General features: G+C 35.5%; 1 protein-coding gene across 1 annotated transcript in view; it reads right to left on the bottom strand.

Moving 5' to 3' along the window:
- TTC6 (tetratricopeptide repeat domain 6) overlaps positions 1-24,253 on the bottom strand; it is a 188,794-nt gene that overhangs the window by 71,145 nt on the left and 93,396 nt on the right. The window contains exons 7-9 of the mRNA XM_078078737.1: positions 17,553-17,657; positions 6,584-6,676; positions 4,394-4,468 (exon numbers count right to left, since the gene is read on the bottom strand). Of these exons, the coding sequence (XP_077934863.1) occupies positions 4,394-4,468; positions 6,584-6,676; positions 17,553-17,657 (273 nt within the window). The remainder of the gene's footprint in view (positions 1-4,393; positions 4,469-6,583; positions 6,677-17,552; positions 17,658-24,253) is intronic.

The raw sequence follows: 24,253 nt of genomic DNA, 5'->3' as shown, positions 1-24,253 counted from the left end.
ACACTTAAAGTACAAACAACAAAAGCAAAAATAAACAAGTGGGACTACATCAAACTAAAAAGCTTCTGCACAGCAAAATAAACAATCAGCAAAATGAAAAGGCAACCTATAAAATGGGAAAAATATTTGCAAACCATCTATCTGATAAGGGGTTAATATCCAAAATACATAAGGAATTCTTATAACTCAATAGGAAAAAAACCAAAAAATCCAATTAAAAAATGGCCAGAGCAACTGAATAGGGATTTTTTTCCAAAGACATACAAATGGTCAATGGGTTCATAAAAAGATGAACCAGCTCTGCTCTCTGCTCTTCCTCTCTCTTGCTATCTCTTGCTATCTCTGTCTGTCTCTCTCTAAAATAAATAAAATAAAAAATAAAAAAAACCCACACAATGAGATATCACCTTAAACCTGTTAGGATGGCTATTATAGGGAGGGTTTCCCATCCAAGATGACAACATAGCAAGACCCTGAACTCACTTCCTCCACAGAACACACCAAATTATACCTCTTTTTTTTAAAGATTTTATTTATTTACTTGACAGAGAGAGACACAGTGAGAGAGGGAACACAAGCAGAGGGAGTGGGAGAGGGAGACGCAGGCTTCCCGCTGAGCAGGGAGCCTGATATGGAGCTCAGTCCCAGGACCCTGGGATCATGACCTGAGCTGAAGGCAGACGCTTAACAACTGAGCCACCCAGGCACCCCCCCCCCAAATTATACCTTTTTACAGAACAATTTCTCCTGAAGAACTGAGGGCCATCTGAACAGCTTCTGAACAATCAAAGATAGAATGACAAAAAAAGAACAGCAAGAGAGATGGAGACATGGTAACAGAGGGAACCTCCACCCCTGATCCTGCAAACAGCAGTGGGGAGGGATAGTACTGAGGAACTGGAAACAGATTCATCTATCCTTGGACACAGAAAAAAAGCCATGGTTTAAAAGAACAACTAGCATATAAAAGAGACAACACTGGAACTCTGCCAAATGGAGGAGGAGCGTTGGGAAGCTCTCCAGTCAGAGGAACTAGAGAACAACACAGTTTACATCCATCCTCCATCTTAAAAGCCTAGACAGGAGCAGGGTCTGGATACCAAAACTGGTGGGTCCAGTCATCACAGCGAGCTTATTACCTCGTAAGCCCAGAGTCCACAAGTCCACACCAGCCCCTGTGGTGCTGGGGCACAGAAAATAAACCAAGATTTTTGTTTGTTTGTTTTAGTTTTTTTTTTAGTTTTTCATTAATTTTTTTAGTACTTTTTATTTGTCTTGTTTTGCTTTTATTTTTGTCGTTTGGGGGTTTTTTTCTTTTTTCTTCTTTTTTCCTTCTTTTCTCTTTTTCCTTTTTTCTTTTGTTATTTTATTATTATTTTCTTCTTTCTGTAAAAAGCCATGGTTTAAAAGAGCAACTGACATATACAGCCACGGATCCAGCCAGCCAGCAAAAGCCACCAAGCACACACAGTCAACACAGGGGACACTGTACACAAGACCATTCCCTCAAATTTAGGAGAAGTAGCTGTTCCATCTAGTCCATAGAAACAAAGGCAGAAAGTCAAGCAATATGGGGAGACAGAGGAATATGCTCCAAAAGAAAGAACAAGAAAAAAACCTCAGAAAAAAATAAATAAATGAAACAGAGATAAGCAATATGCCTGATAAAGAATTTAAAGTAATGAACCTTAAGTACTCACTGGGCTGGACAAAAGAGTGGAAGAACTCAATGAAATATTCAATAAAGAGATAGAAAATATAAAAAAAGAACCAATTAGAGTTGAAGAATACAATAATGGAAATAAAAAACATAGTAGAGGGAATCAACAGTAGATTAGAGGATGCAGAAGAATGTATCAGTGATCTGGAAGACAGGGTAATGGAAAGCATTCAAGATGAAAAGCAAAAAGAGAATAGAATTTTTAAAAATGAGGATAGATTAAGAGATCTCTTGGGCAACCTCAAGGAAACAAACATTCACATGATAGGGGTCCCAGAAGAAGAAGAAGAGAGAGAAAGGTGTAGGAAACTTATTTGAAGAAATAATAACTGAAAACTCCCCTAACCTAGGGAGGGAAATAGACATCCAAGTCCAAGAGGCACAGAGAATTCCAAACAAGATGAACCCAAAGAGGCCCATGCCACAGCATATAATAATTAAAACGTCAAAGATTAAAGATAAAAAGAGAATCTTAAAAGCAGCAAGACAGAAACAAAAAGTTACCAACAGGAGAAAACCTATATGGCTATCACCTGATTTTTCAGCAGAAACTTTGCAGGCCTGAAGAAAGTGGCATAATACATTCAAAGTGCTGAAAGGAAAAAACCTATAACCAAGAATACTCTACCCCCACAAAGTTATCATTCAGATTTAAAGGAAAGATAAAGAGTTTCCTAGACAAATGAAAGATAAAGGACTTTATCACCACTAAACCATCCTTGCGAGAAATGCTAAAGGGACTTCTTTAAGTGGAACAGAAATGGCCAGAATTAGACACAGGAAAATTATGAATAAAAAGATGTAAAATATGGCAACGTATGCATAAAATGTGGAGGTGGGAGTAAAAGGGGAAAAGAAAGAAGTTATTTTTCTTTTTCTGTTTTTTGTTTGTTTTTCAGAATGTCCTTGAACTTAAAAGGCCATCAAATTTGTATACACTGCTATTTACTTTGGGTGTTATATATGAACCTATAGGTAACCACAAACCCAAAACCTATGACAGATACACAAAAAATAAAGAGGTAGAATGGCTATTATAAAAAAGACAAGAGATATCCAGTGTTGGCAAAGCTATGGGGAAAAGGGAACCTTGTGCACTATTGATGGAAATGTAAATTGGTGCAGCCACTACAGAAAAAAGTATGGAGCTTCAAAGAATTAAAAATAGAACTACCCTAGATCTAATCCCACTTCTGGGAATATACCCAAAGGAAATGAAATCAGGATTTTGAAGAGATATCTTCACTCCCTTATTCCTTACAGCATTAGTCACAATAGCTAAGATATAGAAACAACCTAAGTGCTCATCAATGGATGAATGGATAAAGAAAATGTTATATATATATATATATATATATATATATATGTGTGTGTGTGTGTGTGTATATATATATGCACAATGGAATATTATTCGGCCATTTTAAAAAAAAGGAAATTCTGCCATTTGCAATAACATGGATGGACCCTGAGGACATCATGCTAAGTAAAATAAATAAGTTAAATAAGTCAGACAGTGAAAGACAATTACTACATGATCTCACTTATATGTGGCATTTTAACAACAACAACAACAACAACAACAACAACACATAGATACAGAAAATAGATTGGTGGTTGCCAGAGGCAAGGAGTGGGTGATGGATGAAATGGGTAATAATAGTCAAAAGGTACAAAATTCAATTATAAAATAAGTAAGTCCTGGGGATATAATACACCATAGTGACTATACTTAAAATACTGTATTGTGTATTTGAAACTTGCCAAGAAAGTAGATCTTAAATATTCTCATCACAAGAAAAAAAAATGTGTAATTGTGTGTGGTGACGGATGTTAACTAGACTTATTGTGGTGATCATATTGCAATACGTACAAATATTGAATCATGTTTTACACTTGAAACTAATATAATGCTATATGTCACTTATGGGCCAATAAAGAATCTTAAGGATAGTGTGATTGTACAGGGATATAAAACAGAGGAATCAAAAGGCCGGTAAGAAAAGAGAATCTCAGAAATGACATAGGAAACAGGCTAACATGAAGCAGGTTAAAAGCAAGTTACAAGCAAGTAACAAAGAATCAGGAAAGATTTGTAAGATTTCAGGGAGAAAACAAAAGCTGGAAGCTAGATGTCAATGCCATGGAGGTAAGAACCAGCTGTTCCAAAAAGCCTATGGATTATTGGTGCAGAGGAAAGTACATTGCATTTAGTAAGAGGGGGTGTGGGTCGAAGGTCTAGCTCTGCCATTTATTACTTTCTGACCTTTGCTTTTTCACACATAAAACAAAGATAATATCTGCTCTCCTTCCTTCTCTCGGAATGTTGTGAAGCTCAAGGCCAGACTGGAATAGTGTCCATGAAAATGCTTTGAAATTGGGAGCCCAATACAAATGTAGGTCAGTATTATAATGACTTGACTTATAATATACCAGGTAAAGTCAAACTATGAACATGAGATACTCCCAAGAGCTGTTGAAAATCTTAAATTGGCACGACCAACCAATTTTACAGTAGCTACCAAATACACACTTGAATCCAAACTTTTAATCAGTTCTGAATGAATCAACTGACTACATTATTTCAGGAAAGCAAACAAAATAAGCATCAATAGTGATTATTACTAAAAATATAAACATTTCCTTTGAATAATAAAACCTAAAAAATTATCATACCTTTAATTGTGGAGATGATGTGCTGAAACATTTTTGGATATTTTCAAATGATGCAGATTTTCTTAGGAAAAAAAACTGAAATAATCAAATGATAAATATGCACTGACTATAGATACTATTTGGTAAAGTAAAATATCATATGACAATTGACTGATAGCTGCTTAGGTAAATTAATGAAATGCTTAGGTAAATTTAATGAAATGCTAATTAAAATACACATTCTTATTGGATGGATTTACTGAAAATCCATCAATTAATTTAGAAAACTGTATAATAATAGAAACTATCTTAAATTTTAAAATTCAACTTGATACAACAAACACTTAACAAAATGTTCTGGTTGGTGCAAGTGGCACATATGTATAAATGTGCCATAAATATCCTGACCCATGAGTCCCCTTAGCACAGAGGCTGCACAAGTGGGACCTGAAGCAGCTACTGTCCTCTGAACAGTCACCTCTAATTATAAGCAACCTCAACATTTTACTCCACCGGACCATACAAATACCATCACTTACGATGTGAGCTATTATACTGAAAGAGCTGGGAAATACTACTATACTAAATAGTGTAGAAAGTACAGAAAAAATTGACATGTTCCATATCCTCAACCAATATAACGGTGGAAACAGAAAGAAAAGAAGTAACTGTAATCCAAAGCAGCTGTGGCACTGACTAAAGAGGGCACAAATGGATGCAGCGTGAAGAGAACATAGGGTAGGGAGAGGTCAGTTCTCAATGGGATGGCACCTGGATAGACTGGTTGGAAGAGGTGACACAGGGCGGGCCTGTGAAAGGTAGCAACATTTCCGTAGACTGAGATAGAGCTGAGAATATTCCAGGCCAACGGAACAGCCTAAACAAGCCCAGAGAAATGTCAAAATGCAGGGGGTTTTAGTCCCCAAGGACTTGGGTGCAGGTGGAGTACAGGGTATGTGGGGGCGACACAAAAGCAGAAGTATAATGGGAGATAAGATAGAAAGTATAGTTGAGGCCAGGTTATGAAGTTCAATGAAGCACTTTGACTTTATTTGGTAGGTGGAGTTACAGTTTGAGAAATGAGTGACATAAGTATGCCTGTGTTTTAAGAATACAGCAGGAGGCAGTAGGAGGATGGGTTGGAAGAAGCAGCTACTAAAAATGGGAATATGTGACAGGTAGGTGTAAGTAGTGCTACTACAATAGTCCAGAAAGTGTACATGGCATTCCAAACTAGAAAGGGACATTCATTGGTTCAGCTATTTTTTATGTGATGGCTACTACTCTAGGTGATATGGATAAAACAGTGATGAAGAATGCTGTGACCCCAGTCTGGTGAGGCATAAAAAGATCAAACACACATAAGGACAAATATTTAGTAAGTGCTATAAAGGAAAGAGAAAAAAAAGTGATCTGTATTAATTAGAAACATTATCCCCTCCAAAAAAAAAAAAAAAGGTATTAAACTGTATGGGGGATAAAGGAGGGGGTATAGACATATCTTTAACCTAGTTAACTAACTAGAATAGGATTTGATTTGTCCCACTGCCCTAAGACTTTGTACTATGTGCCATTCAGCATCCCAAGATACCATCAAGGGGAGCAGAGGCCTGAAGGCACTAATGGGAGAAAAATAAAACTGTTTTTTATTTGTCCCCCATAAAGTTCAGGACATCTATTAAACCAGTTATGTATACTTCCAACTTTTCTTCTTCTCTCAACTTCTCTCAATCACTATCTCTTTTCTCTCCAATTATGTTTATTATTTAATTAGCTTACTTGGATACACTACAATGATAACAAAGTCATGAGCCTGAGTCTAATCACTGTTTAGAGAATTTAGTTTTACTGTTTCATGGCCATAACCAATCCCCCATTTGGCCCAAACATTCACAAACATGTTTCTTTAATCATTTAAGACCTAGGCAAGAAGTGATAAATGAGTGCAAGACCAGAAATTTTCAAAATTTTAGGAAAATCAGATATTCTGCTATTAATTAGTAAGTAACATCTTCTAAGTGTCACAAAGGCAACATATTTGAAAAAGAGGAAATGTGTCCTCAGCAAAGACACCAGAAGTGAATGTTCTGAGGCATTTCCCTGACTGAGGAAGCACCAAGAAATAATTTCCAGAACTACTAGAAATAATATATCTGAGCTATAGGCAGATAAAGCAACCAACCCACAATTTAGAATAAAAATTGTACATACCCTAGTACTTCTGCTATGCTGATTTAAAATAATGACACTTTCCTTGCTTTCAGCTGAAAATCTCTCAGTTAAAATTTTGCTTGCTTGAATACTCTGTAATAAAAAGATAACAGTTTTAAATTATACTTTAAAAAGCTTATGATCACTGTTAGTTCATAGTACACATTATTACCAAAAGAAAAATGTATAGAAAAGGTAGAAGTATAGACAACATTTACCAGACACATCAAAAGCCCAGCTATAGCCTTAGTATTTGAGCCAAACCCACAATTTGGCTTCCGTGTTGACCGTTAGCCAAATAGATACTTCTACCTTATTTCTGGCATCACTAATCTTACAAGCAATCAATGATACTGTGATCTCATAGTTAGCATTGAATCGATTTAGTATACAAATATCAGAATTATGTATAAGACTTATTTGGATTTATTGTCAATATAGGACTATTCACTGTCAAATACAGGTAAGCATTCTAAATTTTTATTGGACTGAAATTCTCTTTAAATGCCTTATAATTCAAACTCCATCAATTAAGTTATATATGTGTATTTATTGTTGTAAGGATGAACTGCTGCAATCATTACAATTATTATTAAATGTGTTATTCTTCTATCTTATAATCAGCGATTTGGATATAGAAAAACAACGAGAAGATCTAAGTTTGACATCTTGGTGTATTTATGATGAATTAAATCATGCTGCTACTTTGCTTAAATGTTTAGGTCTCAAACAACTAAAATTTCAAATTAAAAAAATATTCAATAGAAAATTAGCTTTTTTTTTTTAAAGATTTTATTTATTTATTTGAGAGAGAGAGAATGAGAGACAAAGAGCATGAGAGGGAGGAGGGTCAGAGGGAGAAGCAGACTCCCCGCTGAGCGGGAAGCGTGATGCGGGACTCGATCCCGGGACTCCAGGATCATGACCTGTGCCGAAGGCAGTCGCTTAACCAACTGAGCCACCCAGGCGCCCTAGAAAATTAGCTTTTAAAAATACCATGAAATTATCACTGAGAATGGAACAGATATGGAAAAGGCTATGGGTAATTTAGGAATCACCAGCATTGATTTTTATTCATCTTCTATTGTATTTTTATAATGCAGCTACAGCACAGTGTAAGGTAAGAGAATTACTAAACATAGCAGAAGGATAATTGGTCACTGTTGCTCTTCAGAGATAAACTACGTGATACGCAAGAGACTATGGAACGATTTTGTCATATGTTTACACAAAATATTCAAATATGACGGAATAGCAGCTATTGTATATTTAAGGAAATGCTTTTAACAATAACAAGGACAAAAGCCTTAATACTGTATTTTACAGATATCAAAACAGCAAAACTTGCTAATTATCAATGGTTGCTTTTTTTTCTTTTATTTTCTTTTTCCTTTTTTTTAGAGAGAGAGAGAGATGGGGAGGGGCAGAGAGAGAGGGAGAGAGAATCTCAAGCAGGCTTCATGCCCAGGGCAGAGCCCAACATGGGTCTCAATCTCACAACCCTGAGATCATGACCTGAGCTGAAATCAAGAGTCAAATGCTTAACCAACTGAGCCACCCAGGTGCCCCAGTGGTTGCTTTTTTAAAAGAGAACATGGTTCATATGGAACCTTATCTTGGAACCTGCCAAGATAGTGACCAAACTAATGTGTCTTGAGAGAGCAACCATTGCTTATACGATATCTGATGTAAAAATCCTCCTGCTCTACTCCAGAGATATTGCTAAAACTGGTATGCACCCAATAAAAGCTGGGATGCAGATAGAAATGGAACCAGTTTTGCTACTTTAAAAGTCAATTATGACTCTGCTTCTAATTATGGCAGGCTAGGTAATTCTACTAAGGAAAACTAAGAAAGCTACTTATAATACAAAAACTGCAATCTTCAAAGCATCAAAAAGCCAACATGATGATGAAGAGATACTGAGCCAAAATCTAAGAAAAGGCAAGAACCTGGAAAAGTAAGCCCAGTATTCAAGATGCTTTTGTTCTCATGATGTTTGCCAAAGCAGCTGCAAGTCTGAGCTGCAGACTGACAACTTCTTGGGGCAACGGTGATAGAAATTGAAGCCCAAAACTTACCCATGGCATGGAGACTGATTTATTTATATATATTTACATATATGTAATATACTGTATAATATTATACATATACAAAATATGCAAGTATCCAAGGCTACAGGATGCTACACCATCAGATTAAGATGAATAGATGTAGGGGTGCCTGGCTGGCTTAGTCAGTAGACCATGTGACTCTTGATCTCAAGAGATCAAGTCCTGAGTTCAAGTCCCATGTTGGGTGTGGAGCCTGCTTTAAAAAAAAATTTTTTTTTAAACCTCTTTAAAAAAGAAAAAAAGAGTGAGGGGAAGTAAATCAGCCTTTGTGTAGACTTTCAGCCTCCGTTCCATCACAAGGGTGGTCAAAGAAACTCAAGCCTCAACCTTAGACTAAGACTGTTTCTGAGTACTAAAAAATTTGACAAAAAATTTCTCTGGAGAAAGAAACTGTCATTCTTGGTCTCAAAGGTTTCCTAAAAATAATGTTTTAAATACAATAATAAACATTTAAAGACAGACACATAAAGAAATAAAACACCAAAACAAAATAGATTTGGAGAAAAAAAATAAATATTCTAAAAAGAAAAACACAAAAGCAAATTTAAAAATACAATAAACAAGGTTAACAGTATCTTAGACACAACTGAAGAAAGAATTTATAAACTTGTACTATAAGACAGATCAGAAGGGAAATTATCCAGAATCCATCATCAAGAGGAAAAAGGTAGCTAATATCTATGATTAAAGTCCCAGAAAATGAAAGAGAATGAACAGAGGCAACATTTGAAAAGATAAAGATTAAAAATTCTCCATAGTTGATGAAAGACATCAAGTCACATATTCAAAAATCCCAATAATTCCAAAGCATAAATTTTAAAAAAATCTGCAGCTAGCCACATCATAATGAAAATAGGGAAGAAAAGAGAAAAACTTAAAAGTAGCCAGTTTGGGAGGAAGCAAGGAATCTGTTATCCTCAAAAAAATTCACATTTAAGACTTACTTCCCAATAGCAACAGTGGATGCTGGAGAATATTAGAACACCATTAGTGTGCTAAAAGAAAATATCTGCAATATACATCATACCCAGGTATAATCTCTCTCAAGAATGAGCTAATATAAAGACATTCGAAACAGAAAAACCAATATTTTCATTAATTGCAGACTTCCTACTTCCCTTAAAGCAAATTCTAAAGATATATTTCAGGCAAAAGGTAAAATGATTCCAGACAAAGTTCTGAGATGCTAGGGGGAAAAAAAAAAAAGAAAAGAAAAAGAGAGAGGGATAAATATATGGGTAAAATATAAGAAATATTGTATAAAATGATAATAATGTTTTGAGGGTTTTAAAAGATAAAGATCTAAGAATATAACAAAGTAAAAACATATTAAGGCAAAAGGGGTAAATGGAATTGAAAGGTTTTAAAGTCATTGTATTGTCCTGGAAGAGTATAAAGATACTGATTAACACAAGATTTTGATAAGTTAAAGATGTCTATCCAGGGAAACCACCATAAGAATAAGAAATAGTATATATACTTCCAAAATAGGGTCAATAAAACACAATTTATCAAAATAGTTGAAAAAGTAAAAATAAAACCTGAATATATATCTAGACTACTGAATTTTTTTAAAAAAAGGAACAACAAAAAAGATAAATTTAAGAAAAGGAATAAAAGAAGAAAATGAAACAAACAAAGGCAGAGTCAATAAAAAACATAAATTATATGTCAGGATAAAACAAAAAATATCAGTTATCACAATATATATAAACATTTTAAATTTACCTTTAAAACACAAGGCATACAGACCTTTGTATCTACATACTATTTCCCATTCAAAGGAACCTTTGAACAAAAGATTCTTTGAACAAAGGTCTGATTCCAGTTAGGATGCATGAAAAGTGTCCTGGGCCATCTCTTTATGCCAGAAGTCTTTTTGGATCCTTTTTCTTCTAGTCATTGGGTATGAACAACCACCAGCACTGACTGACTTTTGGACCATCTTTCTAATGGGTGACTCTGTCATCACCAGTTTTAACCAGTCCTGGTTACAAACCAATCTGAGTCTTGCTACAGTTCTTACTTCTGTTCAGAAACTTCTTTCTACTTTCAATTCCCTATACTCACATTTTCTAAATACAAAGAGAGAAAAATACATGCCCCTACTTATAAACATAGAATCTGGAAAATATTGTACTCACTACAGTATATTGAGTAATATTACATATTACTCATATTACCCCCCAGCTGGGTCAATTCAGTTAGAAGCAGATGCTACCAGTGGAGGCGACAAAGAGAGCGAGCAGTAGGAAATCTTCAGACCATGATGCAGCTGACACCTGTGAAAGGCGAAGAGAGGAAGGAGCAAGTAGGAAGAGCTTCAGATCACAGAGCAGTTCTGAGATTCAACCAGGCAGATGGAAAGTTCCTGAGCCAAAACTGCCTGTTGAACCAATCCCACATCAAGCAGGTATGGGTCACCTCTAGCAAACCTGTTGTGTTCAGTCACTGGCTAGAAGCAGCCCAGAGGAAAAATGGCCTTAGAGCAAATGCCATGATAGATCTACAGGACAACAGCTGGAGGCTGCCAGTCAAGCTTATGTCAACAGATTCTCTTGAAGGAGATATGAGCATCACATTTTCATGGATGCCGTGCCTACTTACGCAAATTAATATTCACCAATCTTACACTAAGGCAATCTTTAATATACTTTATGTTATGAACCTTTTTCTTTTAGCTCGTTACATATTTCCCCCCCAAAAAATATTATCTTCTTAAATAAATGAAAAGTTTAGATTACACTTAAGAAAAGAAAATGCAAATATACACAACAATCTTTCAAGATTTAAATTACACATATACTTTGATCAGGAATTCCAAATAGAAAAATACACATCTGTATACAAAGATATATGTGCAAGTGTGGTTTGTGGGAAGGTTTGTCTTTGTTTTGTTTTTTGTTTTTTATGATGCAGCCTCAGCTGAGATCCTAACTAAAACCACATGAGAGATCTTGAGCCAGAACTTCCTAGTTAGGCCAGAAACTGTGGATTCCAGATCCTCAGAAACTGTGTGAGATAATAATAGTTTGTTTTAAACTGCTAAATTTGGGGATAATTCGATCTGCAGCAATAAATATAATATACCCTTCTAAACTGGGTTAGTGACTTTTAGCACCAGGAAGAGGTAAGGAAAAGGGTAACAGAACAAATGGGGAGAAGGGGACTTTTTTTGATTGGGGACATAATTAGTACCTCTCTGGGTTCATAGGAGGGCCAAATGAAATAATACAAGTGAAGTGCCTGGCACAGTGTCTGGCTCATAGTAAATATTCAATAAATGAGAATCAACAGAAGTATGTTTTAAGCAAAAAACTCAAGATGCAGAATAATATAGATTACATGATTCCACACATGTAAAAATATTAATTTGCATACACTTGCATTACATAAATGAAAAAAATGTCCGAAAGGATACATACAATACATTTAATATTAGTAAACTTCAGAGAGAAGAGAACTGGGAAAGGATAGCATTCAAGGCGGGTAGTGCTCTTTATGCCATACACGGCTGTATCATTTGAATTTTTTCTACACTAAAGTATTCATATACTACTCATGCAAGTTCTTAAGTAATTTATTAGGCCTTGTAACTCAGAACAGCAAAAACAATAATATTGCTAAAGAAAATAATGGTGGTTTAACAAAAGACAGAATAGAAAGAAAATTTTTAAAAGATAGGAAGCACAAAATAATAATTAATAATAATAATAATAATAATACCAATAAATGATATGCTACTTATATGGTTCATCTGAAACGAAACAAAAACAAAGAAAACAACAAAGGATTAAAATGAAAATATTCCTGAACACAGACAGAAAAGAACAGAGGGCTAGCCATATTACAGTAGAATTCCAGCATTAAAAAAGCCAAAGTAGGTCACTTAAAATTGATAAGAAAAAGAATTCATAATAAAGGTAAAACATTGCTAAATTCATAATAAAGATAAAACAGCTTCTAATCACCTAAAGTAAAAACTACTGGTAACACGTGGAGAAATAAGTAAAACACAACCGCTGAAAAATCCCCAACAGTGTTTTTTATTTTTTATTCTTATTTTTTTAAGTTTATTTATTTATTTATTTATTTTAATAATCTCTACATCCAACATGGAGCTTGAACCCACAACCCGGAGATCAAGAGTCACATGCTCTTCCAACTGAGCCAGCCAGGCATCTCCCCCCAATACACACACACACACACAGTGTTTTATAGATCAAATGAAAGAAATATGCCACAGAAGAATGGAATTATATGACAATATAACAGCTATATCTATTCTTAATTGAGCACTTATTATTCATTAGGCAATACGCTATATAGTCTCTCACTAAATTCTCAGAACACCTATTTTACATAAAAAAAAAAAAAAAACTCAGGCTTCAAGAAACTAAGATACTAGTAAAGATTATCCAGAAAGTAAGTGAGATTCAAATCCAAGATGGATTGGAAAGCCTATGCTCTGCTTAGTGCTGCCACAATGTAAAAATGGTTACAACTTATAATACCATTGAATTAATAGACAATATTGGAACATATAGAAAACCGGAAAGCAAATACCAATAGTACTTGGATGGGAAATTGGTATTCTAAAGAATATATTTTCTTATGTTAATAAGGATAAAGAATAAAATTAAAACAAAATAATGCCAAGTCAAAACAGTGTTTAAAAACACTTTCCTGGGCGCCTGGGTGGCTCAGATGGTTAAGCGTCTGCCTTCAGCTCAGGTCCTGATCCCAGCGTCCTGGGATCGAGTTCCGCATCGGGCTCCCTGCTCCTTGGGAGCCTGCTTCTCCCTCTGCCTCTCTCTCTCTCTCTGTCTCTCATGAATAAATAAATAAAATCTTTTTTAAAATAAATAAATAAATAAAAACACTTTCCCACACAAATCATGTCTCATAAAGATAATGAAAATGAATAATTAATAGAAATTATTTAGAAAATAAATGAACACACTATAAATAAAAATTTATGAAGATCAAACTCTTACATAGAAGAAAATTCATGAAGTACTTATATTACTTAAAAATAAGAAAAATAAAGAAATTCATTAAATTGTAAATCAATGCAAGAAACTAGAAAAATGCCCAGTAGAAATGTCAACCTTCTATAGAAAGCAGGAAGCCAACAACCAAAAAATTTACAAAAAGAGAAGTAACAAAAATTCAGAGGGGCAAAAATTGAATTAATCCAGAAGTTTTTTTTGTTCAAAGATGGTAGGTTGAACTTATTTGTTTTTCTGGCTGACAGGCCATGATTTCTAATAGCTAGGGGATCCTACATTATAAACCTTGCTAAAAATAATTAAATATGGTTTTATACTAGGGTGAGCATAGTAATTTGACAATTAGAGACTAAAGCACTTGTAACTGAAAACAAGAGAAGACAAAAACATTAAACTCATTTCTAAAAATTATTTTTGGGGAAGAAAAAATTCTCAAAAATATGATTAGAAATAGGAAAGAAAATGATGCAACATTAGAAATGGAGATGAAGACTAGAGAGACTACAAACACCGCATAAAATTTATACATTTCAATCAAATAGGTGGCTTTCTATAAGAATACACATTAACCATTGACTCAAGAAAAAATACTTAACATTGAACAACCCAAGTAAAAGGAACCCTCGTGCACTGTTGGTGGGAATGCAAACTGATGCAGCCACTATGGAAAACAAGTGTGGACAAAAAAATTAAAAATAGAGGGGTGCCTCACTGGTTCAGTCAGTATAGCAAGTAATTCTTGATCTGAGGGTGATGAGTTTGAGGCCCACAGTGGGCATAGGGATTATTTTTTTTAAAATTAAAAATAGAATTACCATATGATCCAGTAATTCCACTACTGGGTATTTACTCAAAGAATGTGAAACACTAATTCAAAAAGATATATGCTCCTCTATGTTTATTGCAGCATTATCCACAATAGCCAGTTTACAGAAACAGCCCAAGTGTCCATCGATAGATGAATGGATAAAGAAGAGGTGAGATGTATACATACACACACACACACACACACACACACACACACACACACACACACACACAGTGGAATATTACTCAGCCATGAAAAAGAATGAAAGCTTGGCCATTTGCAACAATGTGGCTGGAGCTAGAGAGTATTATGCTAAGTGACATAAGTCAGTCAGAGAAAAACAAATACAATATGATTTCACTCATATGTGGAATTTAAGAAACAAAATGAACAAAGGAAAAAAAGAGAGAGACAAACCAAGAAACAGACTCTTAACTATAGAGAACAAACTGATGGTTACTGGGGACGGGGCGGGGGGCGGGGGGATGTGTGAAACAGGTGATGGGGATTAAAGAGTATACTTATCATGATGAGCACTGAGTAATTTATAGAATTGTTAAATCACTATATGGTACACTTGAAACCAATATGACAGTGTATGTTAACTATACTGGAATTAAAATAAAAAATAAATTAAAACAAAAAACACTGAAAGCCAATCTTTTTTTTCAGTGAGTTAAGCATAAATTTATTCCAATATTCTTCTGAACATATGTTTGCAAACATTTAGATCTTAATGAAGATATATTTGAAAGCATATTATACTCAGTGTAGTTTCAAAGAGCTAAGCACAGGACTCTTTTTTTTAAGTTTTTGTTTAAATTCCAGTTAGTTAACATACAGTGTAATATTATAGAAAAGAAAAAATTCTAATTGTCAAACAATTACCTTCCCAAAAGGTTCAAATGTTTCCACTGAGTTCTTCCGCATTTTCTAGATTATTTTTATGTTATATTAATTTCAGGGTATTTAAAAAAAATGAAATGCTACCCAATTAACTTTATGAAGCAAGAATAAACCTAATAGGAGAGTCCAACAAAAGAAAAAAAGATACTACATACATATTTCACCATGAATATATATTAAAAATAAAATATTGCCTAATATTTAAGCATAATACACCATGACCAAGTAATCTAAAAAATGTAAAGATGTTTTAACATTAACATACAGAATTGGTCAAATATTAATGTGCTTCCATCCCTGCCTTGGTTGCAAAGAAGCTAAGAGGTAAATTGATTATTCCACTTCAAGCAACAGCATATATGGACAGAAATTTTTAATTTAATTTTACCTCTGACTCGATTACACTATTACCCTTCTTATGTTCTCCCTATGATTTCTTCAAAGTTTTGTTTTATTGTTTTCTTTTTTTTTAATTTTTTTTAAGATCTTATTTATTTATTTGACAGAGAGAAACACAGCAAGAGAGGGAACACTAGCAGGGGGAGTGGGAGAGAGAGAGAAGCAGGCTTCCTGCCGAGCAGGGAGCCCGATGCGGGGCTCGATCCCAGGACCTCGGGATCATGACCTGAGCCGAAGGCAGACGCCTAACGACTGAGCCACCCAGGTGCTTCTGTTTTATTGTTTTCTGATAGGAGTTTTAGTAAGCTGCCTAAAATCCCATGCAAATAAAATAATCCTAAGTACCATTAAAAAATTATGCACAATAAAAAAATTATGCATAATAATGTTCATCACAGAATTGTTTTAAGAGGAAAAAAATTAGGGCGCCTGGGTGGCTCAGTTGGTTAAGCGACTGCCTTCAGCTCAGGTCATGATCCTGGAGTCACTGGATCGAGTGCCGCATCGGGCTCCCTGCTCGGCAGGGAGCCTGCTTCTCCCTCTGACCCTCCCCCCTCTCATGTGCTCTCTCTCTCTCATTCTCTCTGTCTCAAATAAATAAATAAAATCTTAAAAAAAAAAGAGGAAAAATATTAAAAGGAAGAAGAAAGGGGAGGAAAGAGAAAAGGAGGAGGAAGAAAAAAAAATTTTTTTATTATGTTATATTAATCACCATACAATACATCATGAGTTTTTGATGTAGTGTTCCGTGATTCATTGTTTGCGTATAACACCCAGTGCTCCATGCAGAACATGCCCTCTTCAATACCCATCACCAGGCTAACCCATCCTCCCACCGCCTTCCCCTCCAGAACCCTCAGTTTGTTTTTCAGAGTCCATCGTCTCTCATGGTTCATCTCCCCCTCCGAGTTCCCCCCCTTCATTCTTCCCCTCCTGCTATCTTCTTCTTCTTTTTTTTTTTAAACATGTAATGTATTATTTGTTTCAGAGGTACAGATCTGTGATTCAACAGTCTTGCACACTTGACAGCGCTCACCATAGCACATACCCTCCCCAATGTCTATCACCCAGCCACCCCATCCCTCCCACCCCCCACCACTCCAGCAACCCTCAGTTTGTTTCCTGAGATTAAGAAAGGAAGAAAAATTTTTAACAATGAAAGAAAATGGACCAAAAAAGCGGACAGTAATTGTCTGCAGAAGAATAATAAGTGAATTTGGTTTTCTTCTCTTGACTTTTCTAAGCTTTAAAATAATCAATATAACATAAAATGAGAGCAAACACTCTTTAAGGGAAGAAGAAAAAAGAGCAATAACTGTATTGGGTGATGTTAAGTTTTTTTAACATTAAATTAACTAAGAGTTCACTTTATTTTTTTAAAAAAAATAAGGCGGGTACTTAACGACTAAGCCACTCAGGCGCCCCTAAAAGTTCACTTTAAAAGCAAATGAAAATGACATGAAGATCTTCTAAACAACCTTAGTAGTTCTATATCTCGGAACCTCAGTCAAATAAAGTATTTTTTCAAAAAGAAAACAGAATAATCTTCTTGACTGGCTAAAGTAATATGGATAAGTGCAATGCTATAGTACCATCCAGTCATTCTCAGTTATGGCAATAGTTGTCTGGCAATTTACACAGCAACTGTCCAGTACAATTTAATGTCACTATCAATTATACAATTTAATTATTAAACAACAACAACAGAGAAAAGTCATTCTGTGTGTTACCTCATATTTTGGATATAGAGTTTCCTTCATAACAGATACTGGAACAGAGAATTTGGGTGGAGTTAGATTCCAAAACAACTTCGTACATCCTGGATAAGCAGACACCTTTGAAAATAAAATAAAAAGCTATTAGAAACTAACAAATGATCTCTAGTGTAAAAACCCCAACTCCCATCAAAAGTGTTTCTAGTGGCCTAGATAGTGAGTTGATTGGTACCACAGCCCCTGAAAGTCTGGGAAAGACAAATTTTCATACCCATCAGATTAGCAGAAATGTAAAGTTGGCAATTCTAACTGATGCTGAGAATGTGGGGAAACTACTAGAACCACACTGGAGGCAAAATGGCCATTTCTAGGAAAAGAAAAAATGTACATGCCTTATGACCCAGTAATTTCAATTCCAGCTATATATTTTAAGAAAATTCTTATACATTTCATGAAGAGATATGTACAAGGATGTTCATACAGCATATGAAATAGCAAAAAACAAAGCCCAATCCAAATGTCCATTAATAGAAAAACAGATGAATAAAATATGGCATAGTCATATAACTAATACTATAAGGTTATTCAAGCCCAAAAATTATAAACCACAGATGGATCTTAGAAGCATACTATTGACAGTATAATAAGCAAATTTTAGAAAGATGCATACAAAATAGTGTCCCATATATAAATGTCTCTAGAACATGCAGAACTATAGTATTTATTGTTTAGTGTCACAAATACATCTATTAAAGTATAAAATCATGGACTAGAAAGACTGCAACTGTAACAGTAACTGCCCTTGAATGAGAAAGAAGAGAAATGGAATTAGAAAAAAGTACAAAAGGACTTCTTATTTTTTAAATTTCTTTTATTTTAAAAAATCTGAAACAAGTATGACAAAAAATTAGTGTCAATTCTTGATAAAGTGTCCCCAGGTGTATGTTAGTTTGGTTTCTATAACTGTTTTTTCAAAATAAAACTTAATCAGGCATAGGTGACTTTTTAGGGAGGTGAAATTATTCTATATGATACTGGAATTGTGGCTATATAACATTATGCGTTTGTCAAAACCTACTGAACTTTAGAGCACAAAGAGTGAATTTTTGTGTATGTAAATTTTAAAAAATCATTTAGGAAATCAAGAGGAATCCCAGGATGGAATGCAGAATATAACAAAACAATCTAACTGTATTATAAAAGTATGAAACCACCTCACTGAAGGGGGTGGGGGGAAGTTGCCAACCTTAGTAGCTTTGGAAATGAGTATAGTCTACAAAAGTAAAGGCAAAAGAAATGGTACATAACGCTGTACTTTAGTTGGTGAAGTTGTATACCACAGAAATATGGGTTAATAATTCTGATACTTCTACACTGGAATTGAACAGTTAAGTAAATGGATGGAAGATGGTAGAAGCCAGGGTTATCGCTGTTTGATTGGGAGTTTAAAAGAAAAGCAAGAGAAGAGGTTAGAATGATCATGTGGTAATGGATTAGAGTTGAAGACATCATTATGAACTCATGTTTAGCTTAATTTAGACATAGATGATTACATATAGAAATATTTACAGGAGTTAGTATACCATACATATTTCCTTGCTGTGTCACCTGAGAAGGCCTGGAAGCAACAATGCCCTGGTACCAATAAGCACACCGAATGCCAAGATCTTGGTTTCTAATCACATTCTCCAATAAAGACAACTAGGGTTTCTTATATAAATGGCTGATTCTATGGACTGGGGCAGGAAATATACAAGATGAGCCTGTTTTTAAAAAAAGATCCCACAGTAATGGGATATGTAGAAGGGACTATAGGAGACAACCAAAGGAACTCTTAATAACCAAAGCTCAAAATATACTAACAAAATAATAATAATAATGAAGTATTATTGGAGTATAACTCAAAGTACAACATAAATATCCATGAGTCATACTGCTATAAATAATTGAATGAATAAATAAATAATAGACAAATTTGCACAAATACAGATTAATTTTTTTGTTATACTCTGCCCTCAAGAAGGTAGAGCACAACTCCACATTCCAAAGACTACAGTATGGAAACGGGGAAAAAGGGAAACTACATAATGAAGAAACTTGGCAAACACTACCTTAGATGATTAAGGTTAACATCAACAGTGATAACAATGTTGATAATATGTACCTTTGATATGATGTGATTAAAATGGCACTTTACCTTGGTTGTCTTAATTCCAAAATCACATCAGGCAAATCCCAATTGGAGGACATTCTACAAAATATCTGACCACTACCCCCTCAAGGTCTCAGAAACTGTCACAGCCAGGAGAAACCTAAGGCAACTAAATATGACAACTAAATATAATGTGGTATCCTGGATGGGATCCTGTAACAGAAAATGGACATTATACAAAAACTAAAGAAATCTGAATGAAGTATGGACCTTAGTTAATGATACTGTATAAATATTGGGTCATGGTACTGTAGGCTGTATTAATCTCCTAAGGCTGCCATAACAAATTACCACTGGGTGGTTTAAACTAACAGAAATGTATTCTCTCACTGCTCTGGAGACTAAAAGTCCAAAATCAAGTTGTAGGAAGGTCCATGCTCCTTTGAAGTTTCTAGGGAAGAATCCTTCCTTGCTTCTTTCTAGCTTCAAGTGGTTGTCATCAGTCCTTGGCATTCCTTAGCTTGCAGCTGCATCATTCCAATCTCTGCCTCTGCTGTCACACGGTCTTCCTCCCTGTGTGTTTGAGTGGCATTTTCCTCTTATAAGGACCCTGTCCTATTGGATTTAGGGCCCACTCTAAATCCAGGATTCATCCCAAGACCCTGAATTATATCTGCAAAGACCCTATTTCCAAATAAGGTAACATTCACAGGTACTGTGGGTTAGGACTTGAACATATCTCTTTGGGGCCACTATTCAATCCAATATTATCATATTAATAACAGGGGAAACAGGATATGTAATATATGGGAAACTTCTATACTACCTTTGTCACTTTTCTGTACTCTAAAACAATTCTACAAAATAAAGTTCATTATCAATAAATAATAATAAAGCAAACAATAAAAGACAAAATTATTTTTAAAAATAGTCAGAGGCATTCGGATGCCTGGATGGCTCAGTTGGTTGAGCGTCCAACTCTTGATTTTGGCTCAGGTGGTGATCTCAGTGTCTTGGGATTGAGCCCCATGTTGGGCTGTGCACTCGGTGGGGATTCTCCTGGAGATTCTCTCCCCCTACCCACTCCCCTTCCCCTGAACATGCATGCATGTGCCCTCTTTCTCTCTCAAATGAATGGATAAATCTTTAAAAAAAATAGTTGGAGGCATAAAAATTAATCAGGCATTCATGACAAAATCTTCAAGAAAATGTGGTAAGATTTTAAAAATAATGGCTGCTTGAATGCATGGTATTATTGGTAATTATATTTCCATTGACTTTTAATAACACTTAATTGGACTATTCATTTTCCCCAAAAAGATTTTTCACTAGAAAAATGACCTCAAATAATTTTAAAGCATCAATTTGCAAGCATTACTATAGCATTAACTATGCAACCTTAAGAGTGACATCTCCTGGAGTATGGATGTTACAGACTTTTTAGAGTAATATACAAAGACCTAAACACAGGAAATAAAGATCCACAATTACAAGGTGACATTGAGCCTTGACCACTTTTATTTCTAGTCAGGTATACTTAAACCATTCCATACACTTGATCATATTTCCCAAGTACCAACAGAATATTTAGAGAAAAGCAGATTTTGCAGTTGCCAGGTTAATTTGTCCACCATATGAATTCAAAATTAAGTTTCCATCTCACTTGTCCTCTGTTTTGCTGGGCACACTGTATCACTTTATGCTGTATAGACCTAGAGCCGGGAAGTCATTGCTAAAAGATGAATAAAATCTTCCAAAATCAGCTGACAACTCTTCTTCCAAAGATGACCTAGAAATTAAGAAAATCTCAGGCATTCAAATGATAGGACACATACAATACAGTAATTCCTTCCATGTAGTAGATAGATGTCCAGCAGCGTAAGCCTCCAGAATAAAATGATTTCCCTAGAAGTAAGCAAGATACAACCCTCCAAGTGGGAAGAGAGGAAAATGTATCACTAAGCAAACAGAAACTTTGCTATTAAGGAAAAACACAGGTGCACCTTCAGGAGAGAATTTATCAAATTAAACTAGTGAAAAAACACTCATTGTGGTAAATTGATTTCCCCTGCAATTCTCAGAACTTTCTAAGAACTAGGAAAAATGGTTAGAAATGACAGGGTTGGTAGCTGCTAGTACTTAACAGGAAGATCGAGATTGCACATCAAACTGAATTACTATTAAGCAACAAGCTTGACTTAGTATAATAGCACCTGCACAACCCCTATGGTTACTATGTGTATTACAAGCCAATACAATAACTCATGTTCACACTGAAGAGCCAAAACCAGAATATTCTGTTCACTAAGGGAGAGAGACATGCAAATTAGTTCCTAGGGGTAAATTAAGCTTCATATAAGTGAAACATAAGGATGAATGAGACTTTTCAAAATGTGGTCTGAGACTCTAAATAGCTCAAGACCTTTATAAGGGGCTTTTCAAGACCTTTTCAATACCTTTCCACAATTGAAAACTATTCACTCAATCATATTTAGAGGCTATTTGCCTTGCCTCTGTGTTGAAATTTGCACTGATGGTAAAAAAAAAAAAAAAAAAAAAAAAATTTGAACAAAACTGATGGCACCTTAGCATGAATCAAGGCAGCTGCTCCTTAAAAGTGCCCACCAGAAAGCAGGAAAAATTGTTAATTTTATTACATCTCAACTTTTAAGCACACATCTTTTTTTAAGTACACATCAATGCGACTAAATGAGAAGTACACAGAAAGTGTTCCTGTGGCCACAGTGAAGTAGGATGGTGGTTTTGAGGAAAAACACATGTGCTACTGTTAGAGTTGTGAACTGAACTAGCGACCATTTTCATTTGAGAGGACAAACATCAAACTGTTCATTCAGATGAATATATGGCAAGCATTATCTTGAAAATGAATGAAGCAATCCTGTCATTTCAAATAAAACCCTTGAGAGTATTTGTGCCAATGAAAAAATTTAAGCTGTTAGCAAAAATGAGAAATTTGGAAAATGTGTGTCTCTCACCATGAGTCTGTCAGGTTCCCAGTGTGTAGGAGTGCTGACAACACCAACTCCATGTTTGGCTCTCCATCTTGTTCATGCCCACGCAAGGACCTCCCTCAGTACCACACGTTCCAGGTCCCATGGAGGCTAATGTATACTCTGACGGGAATATGGGAAGGCTTACTCTGATCTTCCCTAAAGCAGTGCACAAAAGGCTCCACTTCAGGTAACTAGTAGAGATGACTGGTGCACAGATAGCGTCACTTTAGAGAACTACTCTTTGACCTTACCACCATGCCCCTCACTCTGTAGAAGTTAAGGATTAAGGTCCAGATTGGACAGAGAGTAGCTGCATAGTACCTGAGTCATTTGTGTGCCCAATCCCTCCTGTCAGCAAGTTATCCTGAATAAAACTGTGTGAATAGTATGGAGTTGTTTGCTTCGTTTTTCAGTCTCAAAGTGCCTTCTCAGTCTGGAGGCTACTTCACTGTCCCTCCTCCACCTTCTAACACAATGCTAAAACCTTTTTCTGATAATATTAAAAATAAGATATTTTGATTTTATATATATAGTAAAATGTTGATACATTTGAAGAGTTACATAACTCGATGAACAAATAACCAATGTACAATGTTACAAATCATAAATGGGTAAAAAATCCATTCAAAGTACAAAACAACAATAGATTTTTTTGTTTTTTTAATTTAATTTAATTTAATTTAATTATGTTATGTTAGTCACCATACAATACATCATCAGTTCTTTTTTTTTTTTTAAGACTTTATTTTATTTATTTGACAGAGAGAGACAGCTAGAGAGGGAACACAAGCAGGGGGAGGGGGAGAGGGAGAAGCAGGCTTCCCACGGAGCAGGGAGCCCGATGTGGGGCTCGATCCCAGGACCCTGGGATCATGACCTGAGCCGAAGGCAGACGCTTAACGACTGAGCCACCCAGGTGCCCCAATACATCATTAGTTCTTGATGTAGTGTTCCATGCTTCATTGTTTTTGTATAACACCCAGTGCTCCATGCAGTACGTGCCCTCCACCAGGCTAACCCAACCCCATCACTGTGCTAACCCATCCCCCCACTCCCTCCCCTCTAAAACCCTCAGTTTGTTTCTCAGAGTCCACAGTCTCTCATGGTTCATCTCCCCCTCCGATTTCTCCCTCTTCATTTTTCCCTTCCTTCTCCTAATGTCCTCCATGCCTTTCCTTATGTTCCACAAGTAAATGAAACCATATGATAATTGACTTTCTCTGCTTGACTTATTTCACTTAGCATAATCTCCTCCAGTCCCATCCATGTTGATGTAAAAGTTGGGTATTCATCCTTTCTGATGGCTGAGTAATATTCCATTGTATGTATGGACCACATCTTCTTTATCCATTCATCTGTTGAAGAGCTTCTCAGCTCTTTCCATAGTTTGGCTATTGCGGACATTGCTGTATGAACATTGGGGTGCATATGGCCCTTCTTTTCACTACATCTGTGTCTTTGGGGTAAATACCCAGGAGTGCAATTGCTGGGTCATAGGGTAGCTCTATTTTTAATTTTTTGAGGCACCTCCACACTGTTTTCCAAAGTGG

The sequence above is a fragment of the Halichoerus grypus genome, chromosome 8, assembly GCF_964656455.1.
Source record: "Halichoerus grypus chromosome 8, mHalGry1.hap1.1, whole genome shotgun sequence".
Taxonomy (NCBI): domain Eukaryota; kingdom Metazoa; phylum Chordata; class Mammalia; order Carnivora; family Phocidae; genus Halichoerus; species Halichoerus grypus.
Note: the sequence above shows the minus strand (reverse complement) of the source record. Positions and strands in the feature narration are given on the sequence as shown.